At 45.2% G+C, this 20,210-nt stretch overlaps 1 protein-coding gene across 1 annotated transcript in view; it reads left to right on the top strand.

Annotated features, from left to right (window-relative positions):
• Window positions 1-20,210, top strand: part of TASOR2 (transcription activation suppressor family member 2) — a 2,454,942-nt gene that overhangs the window by 572,257 nt on the left and 1,862,475 nt on the right. Inside the window, exon 9 of the mRNA XM_044088824.1 lies at window positions 11,737-11,836. Coding sequence (XP_043944759.1) covers window positions 11,737-11,836 — 100 coding nt within the window. The remainder of the gene's footprint in view (window positions 1-11,736; window positions 11,837-20,210) is intronic.

Genomic DNA, 20,210 nt, shown 5'->3' with positions numbered 1-20,210 from the left:
ACTTCCAGGTCTGGGAATAACAATACTCCCCCCAATGGTAAAGTATCTCAATGACTTCCTTTTAAAATTTCCAAGCACTTATCTCCTGACTGCCCCTTTGGAGGGAAAGATTGCTCTTCATGCAAAGAACTGGGAACTCATTACCCAGGACAAATGGGTTTTAAATATAATGTCGCAGGGATACAGATTTCACTTCCACATGTTGCCAATGCCAAATAGGTGGCTGGACCTACCCCCAAAATCAGTGGGCAGAGACTCAAAAACAAGTACTTTCTCTCTTAAGCATGGGGGCTATTCATCTGGTACCAGAAGAGGAAAAGGGACAAGGTTTCTACTCGAGACTTTTCCTGGTACCCAGAAAAGGCAAAGCATGGCATCCTATCCTGGACCTGTTTACTCTAAACACCTTTCTGGAGATTCCAAAATTCAAGATTCTGACTCTTCACTACTTACTTCCTTGCTAGGCAAAGATGCCTGATTGGCAACACTAGATTTAAAAGAAGCATACGTGCACATCCCAATCGGAATCTTGCAGAAGATACCTACGCTTCAAAGCAGGCTGCACATACTATCAGTTCTCTGCACTGCCCTTTGGCTTGTCTACTGCGCCCAGGGTATTCACAAAGTGCCTAGCTCCAGTTATTGCATTTTGCAGGCAAAGAAGTATTTAAATATACCCATACCCGGACGATTGTCTAATTCAGGCAGAAAGCCAGGACATACTTTTAAATCATCTGGCCTTTGTAAAAAAAGGTTCTAACTTGTCTGGGATACTCCATAAACGAATAGAAATTACAACTGGTACCCTGTCAACAAATTACATTCCTGGGAGCAAGCTTGATTACAACTTCCCAGATAGCTTACCTCACGCCAGAAAAGCAAATTCATTTGACAACCTACTTCAAACAAGTGGCCACAAAAACCCTGCTATCTGCAAGACAAATACTGCAAGCCTTGGGGTTCATGGCCTCCTGCATTATTCTGATTCCATATGCAAGACTGAGTATGAGGAAACTACAGTGGTATCTAAAAAGCCTATGGAGTCAACATTGTCACAGCCTGTAAACAATGATTCCTATCATACCTTGCCTGCGCCTAGAGGTCCTTTGTTGGGCAGAGGCTTGCCACCAAAACAAGGGACTACCCTTTCACACCACCCCCTGCCGCCCTAACCCTAACAACAGATGCATCAGACTATGCATTGGGGGCTCACCTGGCAGGTAAGTGCATTCAGGGCAAATGGAACCCAAGTCTAATGCACCTGCATATCAATCAAAAAGAAATGCTAGCTGTACAGAATGCTCTGACAGCCTTCAAGGACTACATTCTTCCAGGACAACTAATGGTAAAGATGGACAACATGGTTATGTGGTACATAAACAAGCAGGGGGTACACATTCTTACACCCTCTGCAGACTAGCCATGGCATTGTGGAACACTGAGCTACCAAGTGCACCTACAAGCTCAATTCCTGCCAGGAAAATTAAATACACTGGCAGATGGACTAAGCAGAAACCTCATGGACCCACACGAGTAGAAACTAGAACCAAGGATTTTCATCATGTTGACAAGTGAATGGGGAGCCCAGATATAGACCTGTTTGCCTCCCCCCAGAACTACCAATTGGACAAATTTTGCACAAGGAGTCCCCACAAACAAGCCTGGAAAGTGGATGCTCTGTCCTTCAGCTGCAGAAACCTATCAGTCTGTGCCTTTCCCCTCTGCCCCTGCTCTCCAAAGTACTACTAAAGGTCAACCAGGACAAACCATGGATGATTTTGATTGCTCCAGACTGACTGCGCCAACACTGGTATCCCCTCCTGCGCAGTGTGTCACAGCTATCTCCATGGCACCTGCCTCAGACTGTTTCCCTGCTGTCTCAGCAGGAGAACCAGATTCTGCACCCTCCGCTTCCAACACTGAACCTTGCAGCCTGGCAAATTACTTAAACTCTCCCTTACCATCCCTCAGCAAACCTGTGATAGATATAATTTTAGTGACAAGGAGGCCTAGTACTAGAAAAAATGGAAAACATTCTGTGCCTGGAACCAATCTCAAGGGATGAGCACAGCAGCGCCCAGTTTACCTCAAATTTTACAATACTAAACTGAGATGATTCACAAGGGCCTGCCTTTTTCCTCCATTACAATTCGCGCCTCAGCCATTTCAGCTCATTATAACACAGAACCACCCATATTCTCTCATCCACTGCTCAAGCAGTTCCTCAGAGGGGCCAAAAATTTGAGACCACCCAGGAGAACTCCAACCCCAGCCTTGGGATCTTAACTTTGTATTGGAGAAACTCACTTCTTTCGAGCCAGCCGCGACTGCAGACTTAAAATTTCTTTCTTGGAAAACAGCTTTCCTTTTAGCAATTACTTCAGCTAGAAGGGTATCTGAATTACAGGCCCTTATGGCAGTGGAGCCTTTCATCATCTTTCATGCGGACAGGGTGTCCCTCAGAACCAATCCATCCTTCATGCCCAAGGTGGTATCCAGTGTGGCTCTTAATCAGTCCATTCATTTACCAACCTTCTTTCCCAATTCACAGAACAAAGGGGAACGGATACTGCATTCCTTGGATGTGCACAGACAACTTAGCTTCTACTTGGACAGGACTAAACCTCAAAGAAAATCTGAAATAACTGCTGGTAGCATTTGCTGCAGGGGCAGAGGGGAAGGCTATTTCAAAACAAACCATTTCTAAATAGATACACCATTGCATTCATTTCTGCTATAAGCATCATGGAAAACCTATCCCCCAGGGGATCAGACCTCACTCCACCAGGGCTGCATCTACTTCTGCAGCCTTTTTCAGAGGCGTTCCTGCCAGGGACATCCTACCTGGAGTTCTGTACATACTTTCACCAAGCATTACCATTTGCCAATTTTCTCTAAATCTAGAACTGGCTTTGCCACTGCAGTCTTGCAGGGCCTTATAGCTGGCCCTAATGCTATTTAAACTCCTCCTCCTCCTCCCAACCATAGCTTTGGGAATCTACCCAAATGTAATGACTGCAACAGTGAAACACGAAGAACATAGTGCAGTTGTGTACACTTACCATAAATGTAGATGTTGGAGTGTATTCACTGTTGCAGTCCTGGTTACCCTCCCTCCTGCCTTCTAACTTCTTTTGGCTATACCTCTACTTTCCTTTACTATGCTTAAAAGCCTTTTTGGTGCATTTGCATTTTTTGTTGGAGGTATACCTTTTTGTTTTTGTGTTTAATTGCTTCCCATTAGGGGGGCACCTGACATCTGGGTCAAGAAAAACTGATATAATGGCATCGGCTGCATGTTTTATACCCCTGACGACCTGACGTCATGGAAGAAGGGACAGCAACCGACGCAGGACCCAAGACTTTGTTAATCCGGCCGACTGAGGGCAACCTGCAAGCAGATTACCCAAATGGAATGAGTGCAACAGTGAATACACTCGAACATCTACATTTATGGTAAATGTACACAACTTTACTTTTTCTAACCATCAGAGAGACAGAAACAGTGTGGTCAATGGATAATCTTTTATCAGCAAACATACCCATGTTTCTGAAGACTTGTGTCAAATTTTAGTGGAATGCTGTCAGTATGGGAAGCAAACGTAATACCAGCCTTTCAAAAGGAAACAATAGTGTATTTCCCAGCATTGAGGGTCACCATGACTAACTTACCAGACACTTGTAGGTCTAGCCCTTGCTGAATTATTTTGGGGTCAGAAATGGGATTTGATGACTGCCCCCAGTTTATATTCATCAGCAAATGTGGTTAGCTATAATGCACTGATACTCTCTTTCATGCCACAGAGGTATGTACCAAAAAGGAGAGAACACAGAACTGAGCCCTGTGGGATACCGCTGAAGATGCTTTTCTATCAAGAGTAAACACTGTTGACCCTAACAGCATAGGTTCTGTCAGATGGGCAGTTACCTGTCCAACAAACCATTTGCGAGTTATTGTTGTGTTTCGAGAAATTGTTAGTAGTCCCAGCATAGGGGATCATGTCAGAAACCTTGGCAAAGTCCAGGTAGGCAGTGTGGACCCTACGAAAATATGACAAAAAGGCCAATACAAAATATACAAATCACTAGCTTGCACTTTACAAGAACGTCTCAAGTCTCCTATGCCCGTTCTCACTGGCTTCAGTAACCCTTTGAAACAACTCAGCCAGGTTGAGCAGGCATGATCTGCTCCTTATATTGTCTTACTGTTATGCATCAGTGATATAAAGTGATCAATACTGTGGTGTATTAGTTCAGTTATAGTACATGCCATAGCTTTGCTTGCAGTAATAGATAGACTAACAGGCCTATAATTTCCAGGCTTAGCAGAGGGGTCATCTTTATGTAAGAGCAACTCAGGATGTTAATCTGTGGAGAGACTGGTTGAAGAGTTGATGGAGGGGTTTTGCTGGATGATACTTGGCACTTTTCAGCAGACGTGAGGGAATATTGTCATGACCCATGAACTAGGGGTACTTCTGAGATTTTTAGTGTAGCTGAAGAAGACTTTATGGTTCCCATTTCAAATTAGGTGTGACTCTATATCCATAGTTAGCCTTGGCTTTCTTAATAGTAGGTTTGAGGGACTTCATTACCATTTTTAAATTCTTGTGTAATGATGAAGTAGACATCTTTTAGAGATCATTAAGTTTTTTTTCCTTATAAAGTGTGTAGTCTTGGTAGTTTGATTAAATAGGTTTAGTTTTCACTTTGCCATTATGCTTATGTTGGACTGGTACAGATGACTCAGTATTATCAGTCCAGGAGATAAAATTCAGAGGACTGGCAGCATTCTCAGGCACAATGTTTGCTGGGGAGCTGTACCATTTGTAATGACCAATAAACCCCTGATTGTAGAGTATTTATTTGGGGCTATAATGCAGATCTTCAGGGAGAAGGTCACAGCAAGATGGTCATATTTGGCTAAGAAGGGTGTAACAAGCAGGGGTAGGACAAGTCAACCAAATAAGTCTTGGCTCGATAGTGAAGCCATCAAGTTAAGTCTTGCTCACATGGTGGTGGTTTGATTCTCATTCTAAAATCTTTACTGAAATCTCATTAATACCTGGCCTTCTTCCCTTTAGAAAATGAAAAATTACTTAGCAAGAAGTTTGAAGTTTGGTTAAGAAATTATCTAAACTGATTTTTGTGCTGGGTTTACAGCAGTTAATTGAACATGAAGGTCATAAATGAAGTTATCAGACTTCCTGCATCAGGCTGGACAGTGTGAACATTGAAGTTAAGAAAAACGAAGTTATGTACCTACCATAATGTTCCATGTTAGTTATCTTCATCTCGCCTTCCTTCTTGCTGGTTGGGATCGGAGCCGATCCTCGACTCCGACTCAGCCATCTTCTATAGCTCGAGAGCTGTTTACTGGCTCGAGGCTACCTCTTATCCCATGATGCCTAGCGCTAGCTACCCAGATCTCATTTGTAATAGCTAACCCCAGACTTAACCAGAGAAACAACCTGCCCAAGAAACAGGTTGAGCATACCTATCATACTCTCTAAGTCAGTAGAGGAAACAAACCCGAGAACACTTAGCCAGTGAAACCAAAACTCCTCTCGATCCAATAGGACGGAGGGTGGGACGCAAGAAGGAAGGCGAGATGAAGACAACTAACATGAAACGTTATGGTAGGTACATAACTTCTTTATGTTAATTTGTCTATCTCGCATTCGTTCTTGCTGGTTGGGACAGCATCCCTAGCACCTACAATCCTGGGTGGCTCATTGGAACAGACTCTTCAGAACAGTGGAACCAAAGTCAACTCTACTCCTGGAGACCATATCTAGCTTGTAATGAGAAATAAAATTATGAGGATTTGCCCACGTGGCAGCTGCACAAATAGAATCCATGGGCAACCTAGATTGGAAGGCTACAGAGGTGGCCAAAGCCCTAGTAGAATGACCTTTCAGTTTGATAGGCAACTCTTTGTTTCTCAATTGATAAATGAAGGTAATAATGTGAGACAACCACCTGGATAAGGTCACTTTGGAAACTGGGAGACCGTCTTTGCCTAGAGCATAGGAAAGGAATAATTGGTCTGACTTCCTTGTATCCTTGGTCCTGTTCAAGTAAAAACACAATTGTCTATGAACGTCAAATTGGTGTAATTTGTATTCTGCCTTGTTGGTGTGGTTAGGGAAAAACACAGGAAGGTCTATAGATTGGTTTAAATTATTTTCTGAGCAGACATTCAGAAGAAAAGATGGATTAGTCCTCAGATCAACCCTGTCCTTATGAAAAACCAAGTATGGAGGATGAACACATAGTGCCTGAAGTTCAGAGACGTGTCTGGCTGATGTAATAGCTGTCAGAAAGAGTGTTTTCCAGGACAGAAATTTAATTGAGCAGGATGCTGCAGGTTCAAAGGGGGGCATAATTAAAGAGGTTAGTACCAAATTAAGGTCGCAAGGAGGAGGGGGATCTCTCACTGGAGGTCTAAGGAGAGTAGTCCCTCTTAGAAAGGCTTTACAGAGCTTATGAGACATAATGTTCAAATTAGACAACCCAACATGAAAGTTAGAAATGGCCGCCAATTGAACCCTGATTGTAGCAGAAGCGGACCCAGAATGAAAGAGTTGTGCTAGGAACTCCAAAATTTCATGGACTGAGGCTGAAAAGGGATCTGTGTTCCTAGCCTCTGCCCAACAAGAAAAACATTTCCATTTACTAGCATAAGTCTTTCTAGTCGTGGACTTGTGAGAGGACACAATAATCTCACGCACGGCCGGGGAAATGCTGGGAAGCCTGGCTAGGGTTGGAAGTGGAGCAACCAAGCTGTGAGCTGGAGTGTTTGGAGGGATTGATGCAACCCGCCTGATTAATGAATCAGTAGGTCTGGAATTGGATCCAGAGTCCAGGGCTGCTCGAGAAGGTAATGATGCAGGAACGGAAACCATATCTGTCAAGGCCGGTAGGGGGCAATGAGGATCATTTTTTTACCCAACGATATAGCTTTCTGTATGAGCTTTGGTATTAGGGGAAATGGAGGGAAGGCATAAAGGAGTCCCTGAGGCCAGTCATGGACTAGAGCGTCTCTGGGAGAGTGACCTGGAAGCGGAAGAAGGGAGAAGTAGTTGCTACATTTGCTGTTGAAGGGGGTGGCAAAAAGAGCGCAGCAAGGCTGTCCCCATTTGTGGAAGATAAGATCCGCAACTACCTGATTTAATGACCACTTGTGGCATGAGAATAGCTCTGCTGAGCCTGTCCACTATGACGTTGGACCTACCAGGGATGTGCGTTGCAATCAGAAATCGTTGGGAGAAAATCGCCCACTGGCAGAGTCTGAGTGCTTCTCGACATAGGGGATAGGACCTGGTTCGGCCCTGCTTGTTGATGTACCACACCACTGACATGTTGTCCATTTGAATTGCAATGGTCCCAGAAGGGAGAGAGTCCTGAAGAGCTTGCAACGCTAGGAGCACTGCTCTCATTTCTAGGATGCTTGTATGCAGATGGTACTCGTGAGGCTGCCAAGTGCCTTGGACTGTCCTGCCCTGATTCCCCCCCCCCACCCACCCTATCAGAGAGGCGTCTGTGGTCACTGTGGCAACAGGAGAGGGCTGAATGAAGGGTCTGCCCTGAGACACTAGTGGGGAGACCATCCACCAGGAAAGGTGCCTTTTGCATGCTTCTGTAATCATGATCATGTGAGACATGGGCAACTGTTGGAAAGACCACTGTGTCACCAGAAGCCACTGAAGGATTCTCATGTGAAAGCAGGCCAAAGGGATTAGAAGAATTGCCGCTGCCATGGAACCCAGAGTTTGAAGGACGAACCTGACTTGGATCCTTTTGCTCTCCATTAGAATTTGAACTTGCTGGCGAATTGAAGACACCCTGTCTGGCGGTAGCCTTGCGGACATGCTCCTTGTGTCTAAGTCTGCTCCTATATAGGTGGTAGATTGACAGGGCAACAAGACAGATTTTTTGAAATTTATTGTGATGCCTAGCTGGGAGCAGATTGTGAATGTGTAGTCCCTGGCTTGCAGAAGTTGATGCCTGGTAGTAGCAGTGAGAAGCCAGTCGTCTAGATATGGAAACACCTGGAATCCTCGACGTCTCAGGTGAGCCGTCACCACTGCCATACACTTAGTGAACACCCTGGGGTCTGTGGTGAGACCAAAGGGCAGAGCTCTGAACTGTTAATGACTGGCTTCCAGCCGGAAGCGAAGGAATCTCCTGGAGCGCCTGTCCATTTTGATGTGATAGTACGCATCCTGAAGATCTATGGAGCACATCCAATTGTCCTGACACAAAAAGGGTAGAATGGACTGTAGCGTGACCATCCGAAACTTTGTTCTTTGAACAGACTTGTTTAGTCTGCTGAGATCCAGAATTGGTCTCCAGTCCCCTGTCTTTTTTGGTACCAAAAAGAACCGTGAGTAAGTTCCGGATCCATGTTGGTCTGCCGGGACTTCCTGGATGACTCTTTTTTTTTTTTTTTTTTTTTCTAGCAGTTTTGAAACTTCTATGACTGCTTGGTCCCTCAGATTGGGTGGAACATCTGGAAGGGATTTGTTTGAAGGTAAAGGGGGTTGAGAGAAGGGAATTTTATAACCTCCGGATATAATTGACCGTACCCATTTGTCTTGCGTTAAAGTTTGCCAAGCCTTTGGGTACAGAGAAAGTCTTCCCCCGACTGCCTCCAGAGTCGGGCAGCCGGGCAACCCTTCAGGGATGTTGAAAGGGCTTCTCAGAGAAAGATTCTCTGTTGCCCTGGTTCTGCGGACCCCCTCTGCCACGAGGGCAGTGTCTGTTGTTGTTGTTTCCCCCTTGCCCCTGGAGGAAAAATCGCTACGTGTGTCAGGTGAGGCTCCCTGGGATTTTTGGAACCATATTTTACCACTCTTCTGACCTTTGGGGTATGGTCTGGAAGGAGTGGAAAAATGGACTCCCACAGCAGAGAGAGGCTTGCCTTCTTGCTCACACCTAATCATAATGTCTTTCACCTGTGGTCCAAAAAGAAAGGAACCATCAAAGGGAGTGTTGGTGAATGACGCTCTAAAGGGTTCCACAAAATTACACAGCCACATCCAGGCGTGTCTCCTCAGGGCCACACCCGTACCTGCAGCTCTACTCGCACCATTGGCTGCATAGGAAATGAGCTTCATGGAGGAGTTGACTACAAAATTAAGGGTCGCCAGCTGGGAAGCCACTTTAACTTGAGCCCCCTCAGCTGATGGATCTTGAAGGGTATCTCCAAGCTCTATAAGGAGATCTCTCTGAAGCCGGGTAAAATGGCATAAGTAGTTCAGTAACCTCATAGAAAAGGTTGCTGAAGCAAGCATTCACTTCCCATATCTGTCCATGGTCCTAGACTCCTTGTTAGGAGGATGGACAGATGAAGAAGTTTCCGCTAACTCCTTTTTTGTGGCTGCTGCTACCACCATGGCATCCACAGGAACACCTTTGGTAAGGAACTGCTTATTATGGGGTGCAGTGATAAACTTTCCAGGTCTCCTCGGGGGTGGTTCCACTGTATCCGGGGCTAACCAAGCCTTTCGAGCCACCACTGACATAAGTGGATCGAAAGACTGAGAAACCCAGGAGGTGGAAGGTCTTGTGCCGAACGCATCCAGGAATACAGACTCATCCTCGATAGGGGCTAGGGGATTCCAGTTCCCACTCTGCTTAAGCATTTCAAGGATATCCGAAAAGGAAACATCTTCAGAGGGGGATCTCGGGGACCCTTCCGAGTCATCTAAGTCTGTATCAGAAGTGACAGACTCAGGGGAGTCGATGTGCTTCCTTTTGCACTTCTTCTTACGAGGGGGCTCCTCTGAATGATCAAGGGAGGCCTCGGAAAAGAAGAGGAAACACCCAACGGGGTGCCCTGGAGCACCGGTACCCCACGCTTGGGGTCCGGAGGAGGAGCAGAGGTTGACACAGGTACTACAGGGGACGGAGCCGATGGGGCCGATAGTGGAGCTGACTCAGTGGCCAGCACACTCCTCATGACATCGAAGGCGTGTCTGCCATGATGCAGAGAAGGCTCCGGTTCCGAGGAAATCAGAATCCTTCTCCGCACCGAGGGAGACGGCTCTGAGGCCAATGTAGGAGCCAAGCTCACCTGCGCCGAAGCTCCGAGAGAGAGAATGGGGTCGGACAAGGGTCCGATGCAACTCGCCCCTTCAGAGCCGTCGAGGGAGCCCCTTCGCCCAGATCCCTCGTCAGAAGGCACCTTCGATGGAATCGGAGCCGACGACGGAACCAAAGGAAAAAGAGTTATCAGAGCCGACGGTTCCACAACTCAAACCCCATGGAGTCGGAGGAGGAACATCGATAGAAGTGGATGGAGCTGACACCTGTTGAGGAGGGCTGAACAACATCTTGGCAAGTGCCTGCGACTTGAGCAACCTACTGACCACTCTCTCCAGGTCGTGATCCGAGAGCCTAGAGGATTGAGAGGAGTGAGAAGATCTGTAACTGCGCTCGCTCTGAAGCAGGGGAGACCGAGGAGCCGAATTAATCGATTCCAGAGAAGGGGATCTCAGCGTCTTGTGGCTCCGCAGTTTCTGATGGAGCCGACGGGAGATAGTCTTATCGGTTCTGGCCTGAAGTAGCAGGTAGAGTCTGAACCAAAGACGGCTCCACACTTGAGCCGATGATTTGGAAGATTTTGGGGATTTCACAGGCTGAGTCTTGGCCAGTGAATCCTGGGGCTTTAAAAGACCCCTAAGAATAAGCTTATTCTTACGCTTCTGCAGAACTCTTGGACTAAACGCATGGCAGATGGAACAAGAGTCCTGCAGGTGCACAGCGCCTAAGCAATAGATGCAAGAAGTGTGCCCATCTGTCAGAGACATTTTCTGACAGCATGAGTCACACTTCTTGAACCCAGACACCTTGGTTCTTTAGACACCCTGAAACCAAAAAGACAACAATAGCTAATAATCAATATACAGTCTACAGAAAAAACAGACAGCACAGTGTAATACAGACTAAAGTTTTTTTTTTTTTTTTTTAGGAAGCCTCTAACTCAAACGGCTGGCCTAACAAGAAGGTTTAAGGAAAGCCTCTAACCTAAATGGCTAACCTGACAGGAAAAGGATAAGGAGGGGGAGAACTCTCTAATTAAAACGAGTTCTAAGGGGGAGGAAAGGAACTACAAAAATACACTTAACTACTACAACAAGTATAACTAAAAGTTAACAATACCCACTAAGAAAAAAAGACTATTTCTCAGAAAAAAAGTTCTATAGGAAAGTCAATACAAGCCTGAGCCAGAAAAATGACACCTCGCAGCTGAAGCGGCAAACGAGATCTGGGTAGCTTGCGCTAGGCATCATGGGAATAAGGGGGTAGCCTCGAGCCAGTAAACAGCTCTCGAGCTATAGAGAATGGCCGAGTTGGAGCCGAGGATCAGCTCTGATCCCAACCAGCAAGAACGAAGGCGAGGTAGACAACTTAGCATTAAACTTTGCATACTAGCAGCTATAAAAATGCTTGCAGGCTGCATCCCCCCTCTGTCACTTTGTCACTTTTGCACTCACACACACACACACACACACACACACACACACACACACACACACGTACACATTCTCTCTGTTAACATCAATTACATGTGAAATAGCTCTTTCACTAGAGCTGATGCAGCTGTTGCCATTGTTCTGTTGTAATATTAATTTCAAGTGCATGCAGCAAGATGGAGAAATGTGTACAAGGTGTATCAAGTGATTTGTGAAGTCATATTTATTGTCTTTTTTATATATATAAATATAGGACTCCTGTATACTCCATGGAAAGGGCAGCTTATTAACAGTGGTTCTGTGGTCTGCAGTTTAATGTTAAAGTCATTTCATGGTTTACTTCCTGTGAAGTTGTAAGTATTATTTCTTGTTCTTCATTATATGAATTCTAAGACAATTCTGATTTTTTTAAGCAGTAGATTATATATGTTTTGTAAACATAGGCATTTGTATACTTGATACATTATCAGTGTCAACATATATAAACTTTAATGTGGTGAAAAGAAATGCATTATCAGTGTCAACACGTATAAGCTTTAATGTGGTGAACGAGAAGTGACCTTAATGTAATTCTATGTCTTCATTTGTACCTTAACATTTGTTATACCATAATGTAGATGTGTGCAACCATGACAGAGATGAAGAGTAAAAGTAGGAGTGCCTGAAGTGATGACTACTATTACTTGATGAAATAAGAAAAGATCCATTTTCAGTAACCCTGGGACTTTGCACCTTATGTATTGAGGCTGCTTGACGGACCAAACTTCTCCAGGCTGTTTGGAACCTTTCCCCTTTCCCATCATGCATCTATCATCTTTAACTCTTTTTTGCTGCAGTTTGAGTTCAGGCCTCAAGAGACTGTACTTTTGGAAATCAATTTTTTAATTGCTTACATTACTGGGTGTAGTTCTAGCTCTCCCATTATGTGTGAACCTCTGTTCAGGAAGTTTAATACAGCTGGACTGTTCCGCTGACCAGGCAGTTTTGATGCTTAATTTGTTTAGATAATGACCACAGTACTCCCACCAGTACCTTTTCTTCTGAAGTCACCCATATGATTTATAGGAGATGTTAAAAGCTTCAGGTGCATTTATTATCACAGGTTTCATCTGCTACCTAGTCAGATAGTAAATCCCAGTGAACTGCCTGTTTTCTCATATGATAGCAACTCAACATCCCTCAACCTTTTTCTCATAAAGGGTCTATATTGTCTGCCCTTTCCATCAAGAAAGTTAAATCTACTTTTTCTAAGCAGGTTCTTCCTGCTGTGTGACTTGTTCCTACTACAGTGTTGCAATCTTTTGTATGTACTCCATGGGCCTTTTGACCCTGAAGTTATGTCGAAAGACAACAGTATAAATTTTAGGGAATGTATTACAATTCTAACAATTCTGGTTATGGATTATTCCAGTTCTTAAGTTAATATGCCCCCAGGCCAGACTGTAAACTCCAGACCAAATATCTGTAGTTCGGCTCTCTATTGACATTTTGTTGGCAAAAGTAGGGTGGGGGGAGGCCAAAAACACAGGAGAAGAGTGAATCCTGAAAACTACTCTTCTCCTTAAACTTTTTTTGTGGGGGGGGGTATAAGCACCCCACTACCCCCAAACTTGTATATACCAACTTCGAAATCACTGTACCTTAGAGAAAAGGGGGTATTCTGAGAAATGGCATCTCAGACTTGGCGTATGTGATTCTGTTCTTTCAGACATTTTCTCTGCGTTTTGGGACTCGCTGTAGTAGGTTATGCCACTTCTTCTGTCCTGTCTGGCTTGGGGCATGGGGGGATGTTACTGTGTTCTCCCCAGCACTTCCTTTTTATCGTTACCCATGTTTTTGTCTCTGGCCCCTGTTTTGCCACACTTGGCACAATTCATGTCTCGTCTCACACTGAGCTACCACAGTATTTGGTGGTGTCTAAGTAACTGCCCATGTTTTAGACGATGTAGCCTTTCTAGATGTAGGCCTCCCCAGTGGTGGTGGTGTCTGTACTGGTGCCAGTTTTTCTCAGTGTCATCCCTTCTGCAGTGTTTGTTCCACTGACATCTGGGCTGGTGCAGAGGTTTTCAGAATCATTCCCTTATCTCTCTCATTACTTCATGCTGATGCCTCTGGCATTGACAGGTACTAGCCATTCCATTTATTCTTCCTTTTGGGGCTTTTAGACCTTTCCAGGGTTTATCTCCCAGCGGTCACACCAAGTTAGCCCCTGCATGCATCTCTGCAAATGTCTTCTACAGAGTTCTTCAGACAAGTAAATTTACATACTGTCCTTTAGATTCCCAGGTGGAAAGTTTTGACAGAAGGAACCAGTTTCCCTCTGTACTTCTAAAGGATCTCAAGTTGGGGAAGTAGTTGCAGTTGATGCAACAGGAGGGACATTGGATTTTTGACCTCATTCCATTTCCACAGTGAAAGTCACAGAAGGTCTACAGGTTCACTGTGCAGTCCTCCTTGATGGTTCATTTGAATGAACATAATTTTTTTTACGTCTTCATGAAATCATCACATTTTATGCAGCAACATGCATTTATGTACATAGAAGAGAAAATGGACCTTAATTACAGCTTCCATTGTTGTTATAATGCAGTAAACACATATAATGTCTTTCTGTTCTCATGTTACAGTATTCTTACTTTGGGGTCCTCCACCTCAGGTGATGCGAGCGTCGGCTCCTATACAAAAGCTTAAGCCAGGTTGCTGCTAGTGTGGGTGACGTCATACGCAGGGCCATAAACCCAGGGGCCTTAAACATGACATCTGTACGCACAGAACTCAGAACTTTTTTGCCGCAGTCGAACGTCAGATCAATCACTTCACTTCTCTTCTTCAGGACATCTAAAGTTAAGTACCCCGTTGGGGAATTATTATTATTTTCGCTTGAGCTTAGGTTGTTGCCTGTTCTTAGCCAATGTCTGCTAGGAAAGGGGAATGTAGATGTGGATATAACGTTCCACACAAAGACTCCCATGATTTTTGCTTGTTCTGTTTAGGCCGGGAACATAACCATATCCTCCTGTACCATCTGCCAGTCGTTTGTTCCCAAAACTCTCATAAGCCATCTCTAGAGAACCAGAGGCTAAAGAAGTTAGCGTTAATAACAGATCCAGAGTTGGCTGCTCAGGTGGAACTGCCAAGAAAGAAGGTCAAAATTTCAAGGCCTCCCACTTCTGCCCCTCCGTCATGGGATGCCCTGCCAACCGCCGATATTAGGGGTTCAGGGACGTCCACTAGAACTGACTACTTCTGCAACAAACCTTGAGGAAGCTGCTTCCAAAGTACCGATAGGCACGTCCACGGAGGTTATCCTGACGTCAGCTGTTGCCGAAGTCGAAGGGGAACCGGGTTCCACCGGATGACCTTTTGTGATCCAGGATTCTGATTCCTCCTCTTTAGGCCAGATCCTTGAGAACTAGGCCCACAGCTTCTACTAAATCAACTCCTTTAAAAAGTAGACAAAAGACCAAGCATTTGTCTACTTCTTCAGATGAACAACCAAACTGGCAGTCCTTTTCACAGTCTTTGCTGCAGGCCTTCATGGCCCTTAGGCCTTCAGACTCCTCAGCACCCACCTTGCCCGTACTAAGCCCAAAACCTGCCTCAGCTACCCCTATCCTTTCTTCCCTCTCACAGGATGAAGAAGCCGCCTCTTCCAATGAATCAGTTACCTGCGCATCCCAAATAGCTTCCCCTTGGAATACTACTCCCTAGACAAGGATTCCATTGAGGGAGACTCTCCTCCTGAGGACATTACATTTGGAGAGACTATCACGAAACTGAAGGAGTATTTTAAATGGGATGCAACCCAGAGAACAGAAATTCAAAAAAGGTATTTTGGGTTGCTGCAGGTAGAATCACCCTCCCCATTTGCCATCCCCTTTGGTGATTCCAGCATACCTTGGATGTATTTGCATCAGTCTCAAAAAAAACCCGACTCTCAACCACCTGTCCCCAAGAGACCTGATCATTTCTATAAGGTCCCTGATGACCACACATTTCTGGTAAAGCCCCCTTTGGTGGGCCCCGCTGTGATAGCAGTGGCCCCAAACAGTCAAGACTTATTCCATCCTCATCACTCCTGCCTTCAGACAAGGATGGCAAGGTAATGGACAGGCTGGGCAAGAAGCTGTATACCCCTTCCACTCTAGTATTTAGGGCAATTAACTACCAGACCCATATGGTGAAATATGCCGTAGATTTGGTATCACAGGCTTCATCCCTACTGTCCTCCTTGCTTGACTCCCTTAACAAGACAGAAATGGCATCTAAACTGTCCCTGGCATCTCAGGTTGCCAGGCATTCTATAAAATGCAGTTGTGATGCAGCAGAGGCCTCTGCTAGATCTGCTGCATTTGTGCTGCGCAGATACTCACGGCTTAGGCTCCAGCCACTGCCTGAAGACTTTAAATCTAAAATTTTGGCTGCACCCCTGGATAATAACCTCCTGATGTTCATTGTGTTACCCTGCTGCAGTCATCACACTTGGGTTATCCTGTCGTCAGGCAGTCCTGCAGTCGGCCGGATTTCCAAAGTCTTGGTCCGACGTCGGTTGCTGTTGCCTCATCCCTGACGTCAGTGTGCCAGGGGTACATATATTGCAACAGATGCCATTTTCTCCAGTCTTTCTTGCCGTGCGGTGCCTGAAGCAGAAGCAGTTCGCAAGTGCCGGTCGGCCGACTCTTGAGATTTTCAAATTCGAATTTCAGACCGAAGTCTTCTATAAAGCTAAGTACCCCGTTGGGAAAACTTTTCTTGCCTCAGACTGTTGTCAGAAAAAGTTAACAATTGTATTTCTTGTGGGAAGCAAATACCTCATAAGGATTTTCATTCTTATTGCATACCTTGCCTAGGCCCTGATCACGACGTCACTTCTTGTCGTTTTTGTGCTAGATTTAATAAACGTACTATTAAAAGACGGTTTGATTTCGCACGATACTTTTTTGGTAGAAAATTTAACTATAACATGCCGTCGGAGCAACCGACTACTGGCGTGTACAAAAAGCGCAGGGACAAGGACCGACAGCCCAGGCCTAAGCCCGATTCCGAGGCCTCGGTTGATCCGGTCTCCGGTTCTCCGGTTATCAGTGAGGCTCCGACGCAGCCTCTGACTACCGCAGTTCTGGAACCTGAGACCGCTACAGATATTTTGACGGAATGTACTAGGCCGACGCAGCCTTTTACTTCAGGCCCTTCCGACGATTTACCTTCCAAGGACGTCGGTACTTCTGAAACGCCATCGGTTTCTGAAGGCATTTTCAGACCGCCGACTCTTACAGTCAAAACGTTTTCTAAGTCGAAGACTCCTCCTAAATCGAAAAAGGCTTCACTTCAGTCTCCTGTTCAAGGCCCTATGCCTAAGAAACAGATGCTCAAAATGGCTGAAGATTTGATTTCTCTTATTAGGGGTTCACAGCCTCCTCCTGACAAAAGGCCTAGACAAGAGGAAGATTCTGCTTCCTCTGAACAACTGTCTATTTCTTCGGATTCCTCTGAGGACCAAGACTATTCCTTCTCTCCTTATGAAGATTCTGATGCTGAGGACTCTATTCCCTCAGCTTCCCCTCCAGAAGATTACTCTTTTGGGGAAACTTTGCACACTATGAGGGAACATTTTCACTGGGAAGGTCAGGATTACTCTGATTCCAAGAAAAGGCTCAGAGAGTTTCTTTTACTCCCCCAACACAGACCTCTAGCCGTCCCTCCTGTTTTGGACATTGTGGATGATGTCTACTTAGAATCCAGTTTCAACCCTGACTCTCTACTCCCTGCCCCGGCCAAGCCTGACAGATACTACAAAGTACCTGATTCCCACAAATTCCTTTACAAAAGCCCAGTAGCTGACCCAGAGACTATCTCCCAGGGTCCCAAGGGGGCTAAGGCTTCCATGGCTAAAAATCCAGTACCTTCTGAAAGGGATTTAAGAGCACTAGACAGATGGGGGGGAAAGGTTTACACCTCAGCCACTTTAGCTATGAGAGCACTAAACTGTCAATTTCATATGCTTAAGTATCAGCAATTTCTGATCTCTCTGTTAAAACAAAAGATAACCACCTTACCTCAACAATCTGAAATTAAAGAAGTACAGGATTTGTTGCACGCCACCAAGCAGGTGGGCAAACATACCTTACAATGTGGGTTTGATTCTTTAGAGGCCTCCTACAGAGCAGCTGTCACTGGATCAGTTATACGTAGGCATGCCTGGTTAAAAGAACAAAGTCTGCCTGATCATGTTAAAGCAAAACTACTAGATGCTCCCTTACAGCAGGATGTTCTTTTTGGTGTTAAAGCAGAAGAAGTTTTAAAGAAAATGGAAGATAAGGCGAAATCAATGCAGACAGTCAAAGATTTCCGACAAGTACAACCCCCTCGCTTCAGCAGAAACTGGCCAACAAAAAATTGGTCCTTTCCAGCCACTGACAGGCCTCAGAGGGGCAAATACAGGCGCCCAAGGGGCAGAGGACAACCCCAAGCTCAGTATAAGCCTCGCCAATGGGGCACTCTAACCCAGAAGGGAGGAGAAGACAGGTCTCAACCCACCAGAAGGCAAACTCAATGACTTGCACCTCAGCTGGCCAAACAAAGCTCTTTTGTCAGCCCCCTTTGGGGGGGAAACTAGCACTATTTGCAGACAACTGGCACATGGTCACAAAGGACAAATGGGTCCTAGACATAATTTTATGAGGATACAGATTCCACTTTCACACCTTGCCAATAAAAAGAAGAATGCCAAACCTGTCACAAAATCAAAGGCCAGAGGCTCAAAAACAAATCACAGCTCTCATGGCCATGAGAGCCATTCAAAGGGTACCAACTCAAGAGCAAGGCCAAGGATTTTACTCAAGACTCTTCCTAGTACCCAGAAAAGAAAATGCTTGGAGACCAATTCTGGACCTTTCAATTCTAAACACTTACTTACAAGTTCCCAAATTCAAGATGCTAACACTACAGCAGCTACTTCCCATGTTGGGCAAGGCTGGTAACGTTGGACCTCAAGGAGGCATACCTGCATGTCCCTATCAGACAAAGTTGCAGAAGATACCTCCGTTTCATTGCAGGTTCAACCCATTATCAGTTCTCTGCACTGCCCTTTGGCTTATCTGCTGCGCCCAGAGTATTCACAAAATGCCTGGCACCAGTAATTGCATACTGCAGACAAAGAGGAATTCAAATATGTCCATATCTGGACGACTGCCTCATCCAAGCAGAAAGAAAAGACATTCTCTTACAACATCTGGCTTTTGTGAAGCATCTACTAAATTGTCTGGGGTACACAGTAAACGAAATGAAGTCAAAACTAGTACCCTCACAAAAAATAACATTCCTGGGTGCCAGCTTGGACACAACGGCCCAGAAGGCTTATCTTACACCAGACAAGCAATTACAACTGACTCAATATTTCAAGACAATGGCAACAAAGACCCAATTAACTGCAAGAAAAATTCTGCAGGCTTTGGGCTTCATGGCATCTTGCATTCTGATAATACCATTTGCAAAACTGCATATGAGGAAATTACAGTGGTACCTAAAAAGCGTATGGTCTCAACACAGCCACAGCTTGGACACAGTGATATCTCTCATTCCCTGCCTTCAACAGGAATTTCTATGGTGGGCACAGGCATGTCACCTCAACAAGGGTCAGCCTTTCACCTTGCCCCCACCCAAGCAAACTATCACAACAGATGCTTCAGAATATGCCTGGGGGGGCACACATGGCAGGGCAATGCATTCAAGGCCTATGGACTGCAGATCAAAGAAATCTACACATAAATCAAAAAGAGATGCTAGCTGTACAGAAAGCTCTGACAGCCTTCAAGGATCTATTACATCCAGGACAACTTGCAATAAAGACTGACAACACCACAGTAATGTGGTACATAAACAAACAAGGGGGCACACATTCCTACCCTCTTTGCAGGCAAGCAATAATCTTATGGAACACAGCTCTGGCCTACCAAGTCCAGTTAAAAGCTCAATTCCTGCCAGGACAGAAAAACACATTGGCAGACGACCTAAGCAGAAACATCAAAGATCCCCACGAGTGGAAGCTAGACCCACAAATATTTACAATGATAACTCAAAGATGGGGTCTACCAAATATAGACCTGTTTGCCAGTCCTCAAAACTACCAGCTGACAAAATTTTGTACAAGGACATTCCACCATCAAGCTTGGAAAGTGGACTCTCACTCCTTCAGTTGGAAAAACCTGACAAGCATATACCTTTCCTCCATTACCTCTTCTCACAAAGGTTTTTTTGAAGGTCAAAAAGGAGAAACGACTGATTCTCATAGCCCCAGACTGGCCATGCCAGCACTGGTACCCGCTATTGAAGAATATGGCTCATAGCCCACCATGGATATTGCCTCAAATACCTCATTTGCTCACGCAGCAAGACAAGCAGATTCTACACAGCCAGATCAAAACCTTAAACCTGGCTGCATGGCAAATCAATTAAGCATCCCACCAGCCCCTCTTTCACAAGCAGTACTGGGTGTTATTGTAGAGGCAAGGAGGCCAAGCACCAGGAAGGCTTACTCGGACAAATGGAAAAGGTTTTCTGCTTGGAACCAAGCTGAAGGCCAAGACACAACTCAGCCTCATATGCCTCACATTCTGCAGTATTTATCTGAGATGTTGCATAAAGGAATTTTCTTTTCCTCTATTAAAATCCATGCTTCAGCTATTTCAGCTCACTATGACACGAATCCACCTTTATTTTCAAATCCTC

The sequence above is a fragment of the Protopterus annectens genome, chromosome 11.part0, assembly GCF_019279795.1.
Source record: "Protopterus annectens isolate FY-2018-M chromosome 11.part0, PAN1.0, whole genome shotgun sequence".
Classification (NCBI taxonomy): Eukaryota; Metazoa; Chordata; order Ceratodontiformes; family Protopteridae; genus Protopterus; species Protopterus annectens.
Note: the sequence above shows the minus strand (reverse complement) of the source record. Positions and strands in the feature narration are given on the sequence as shown.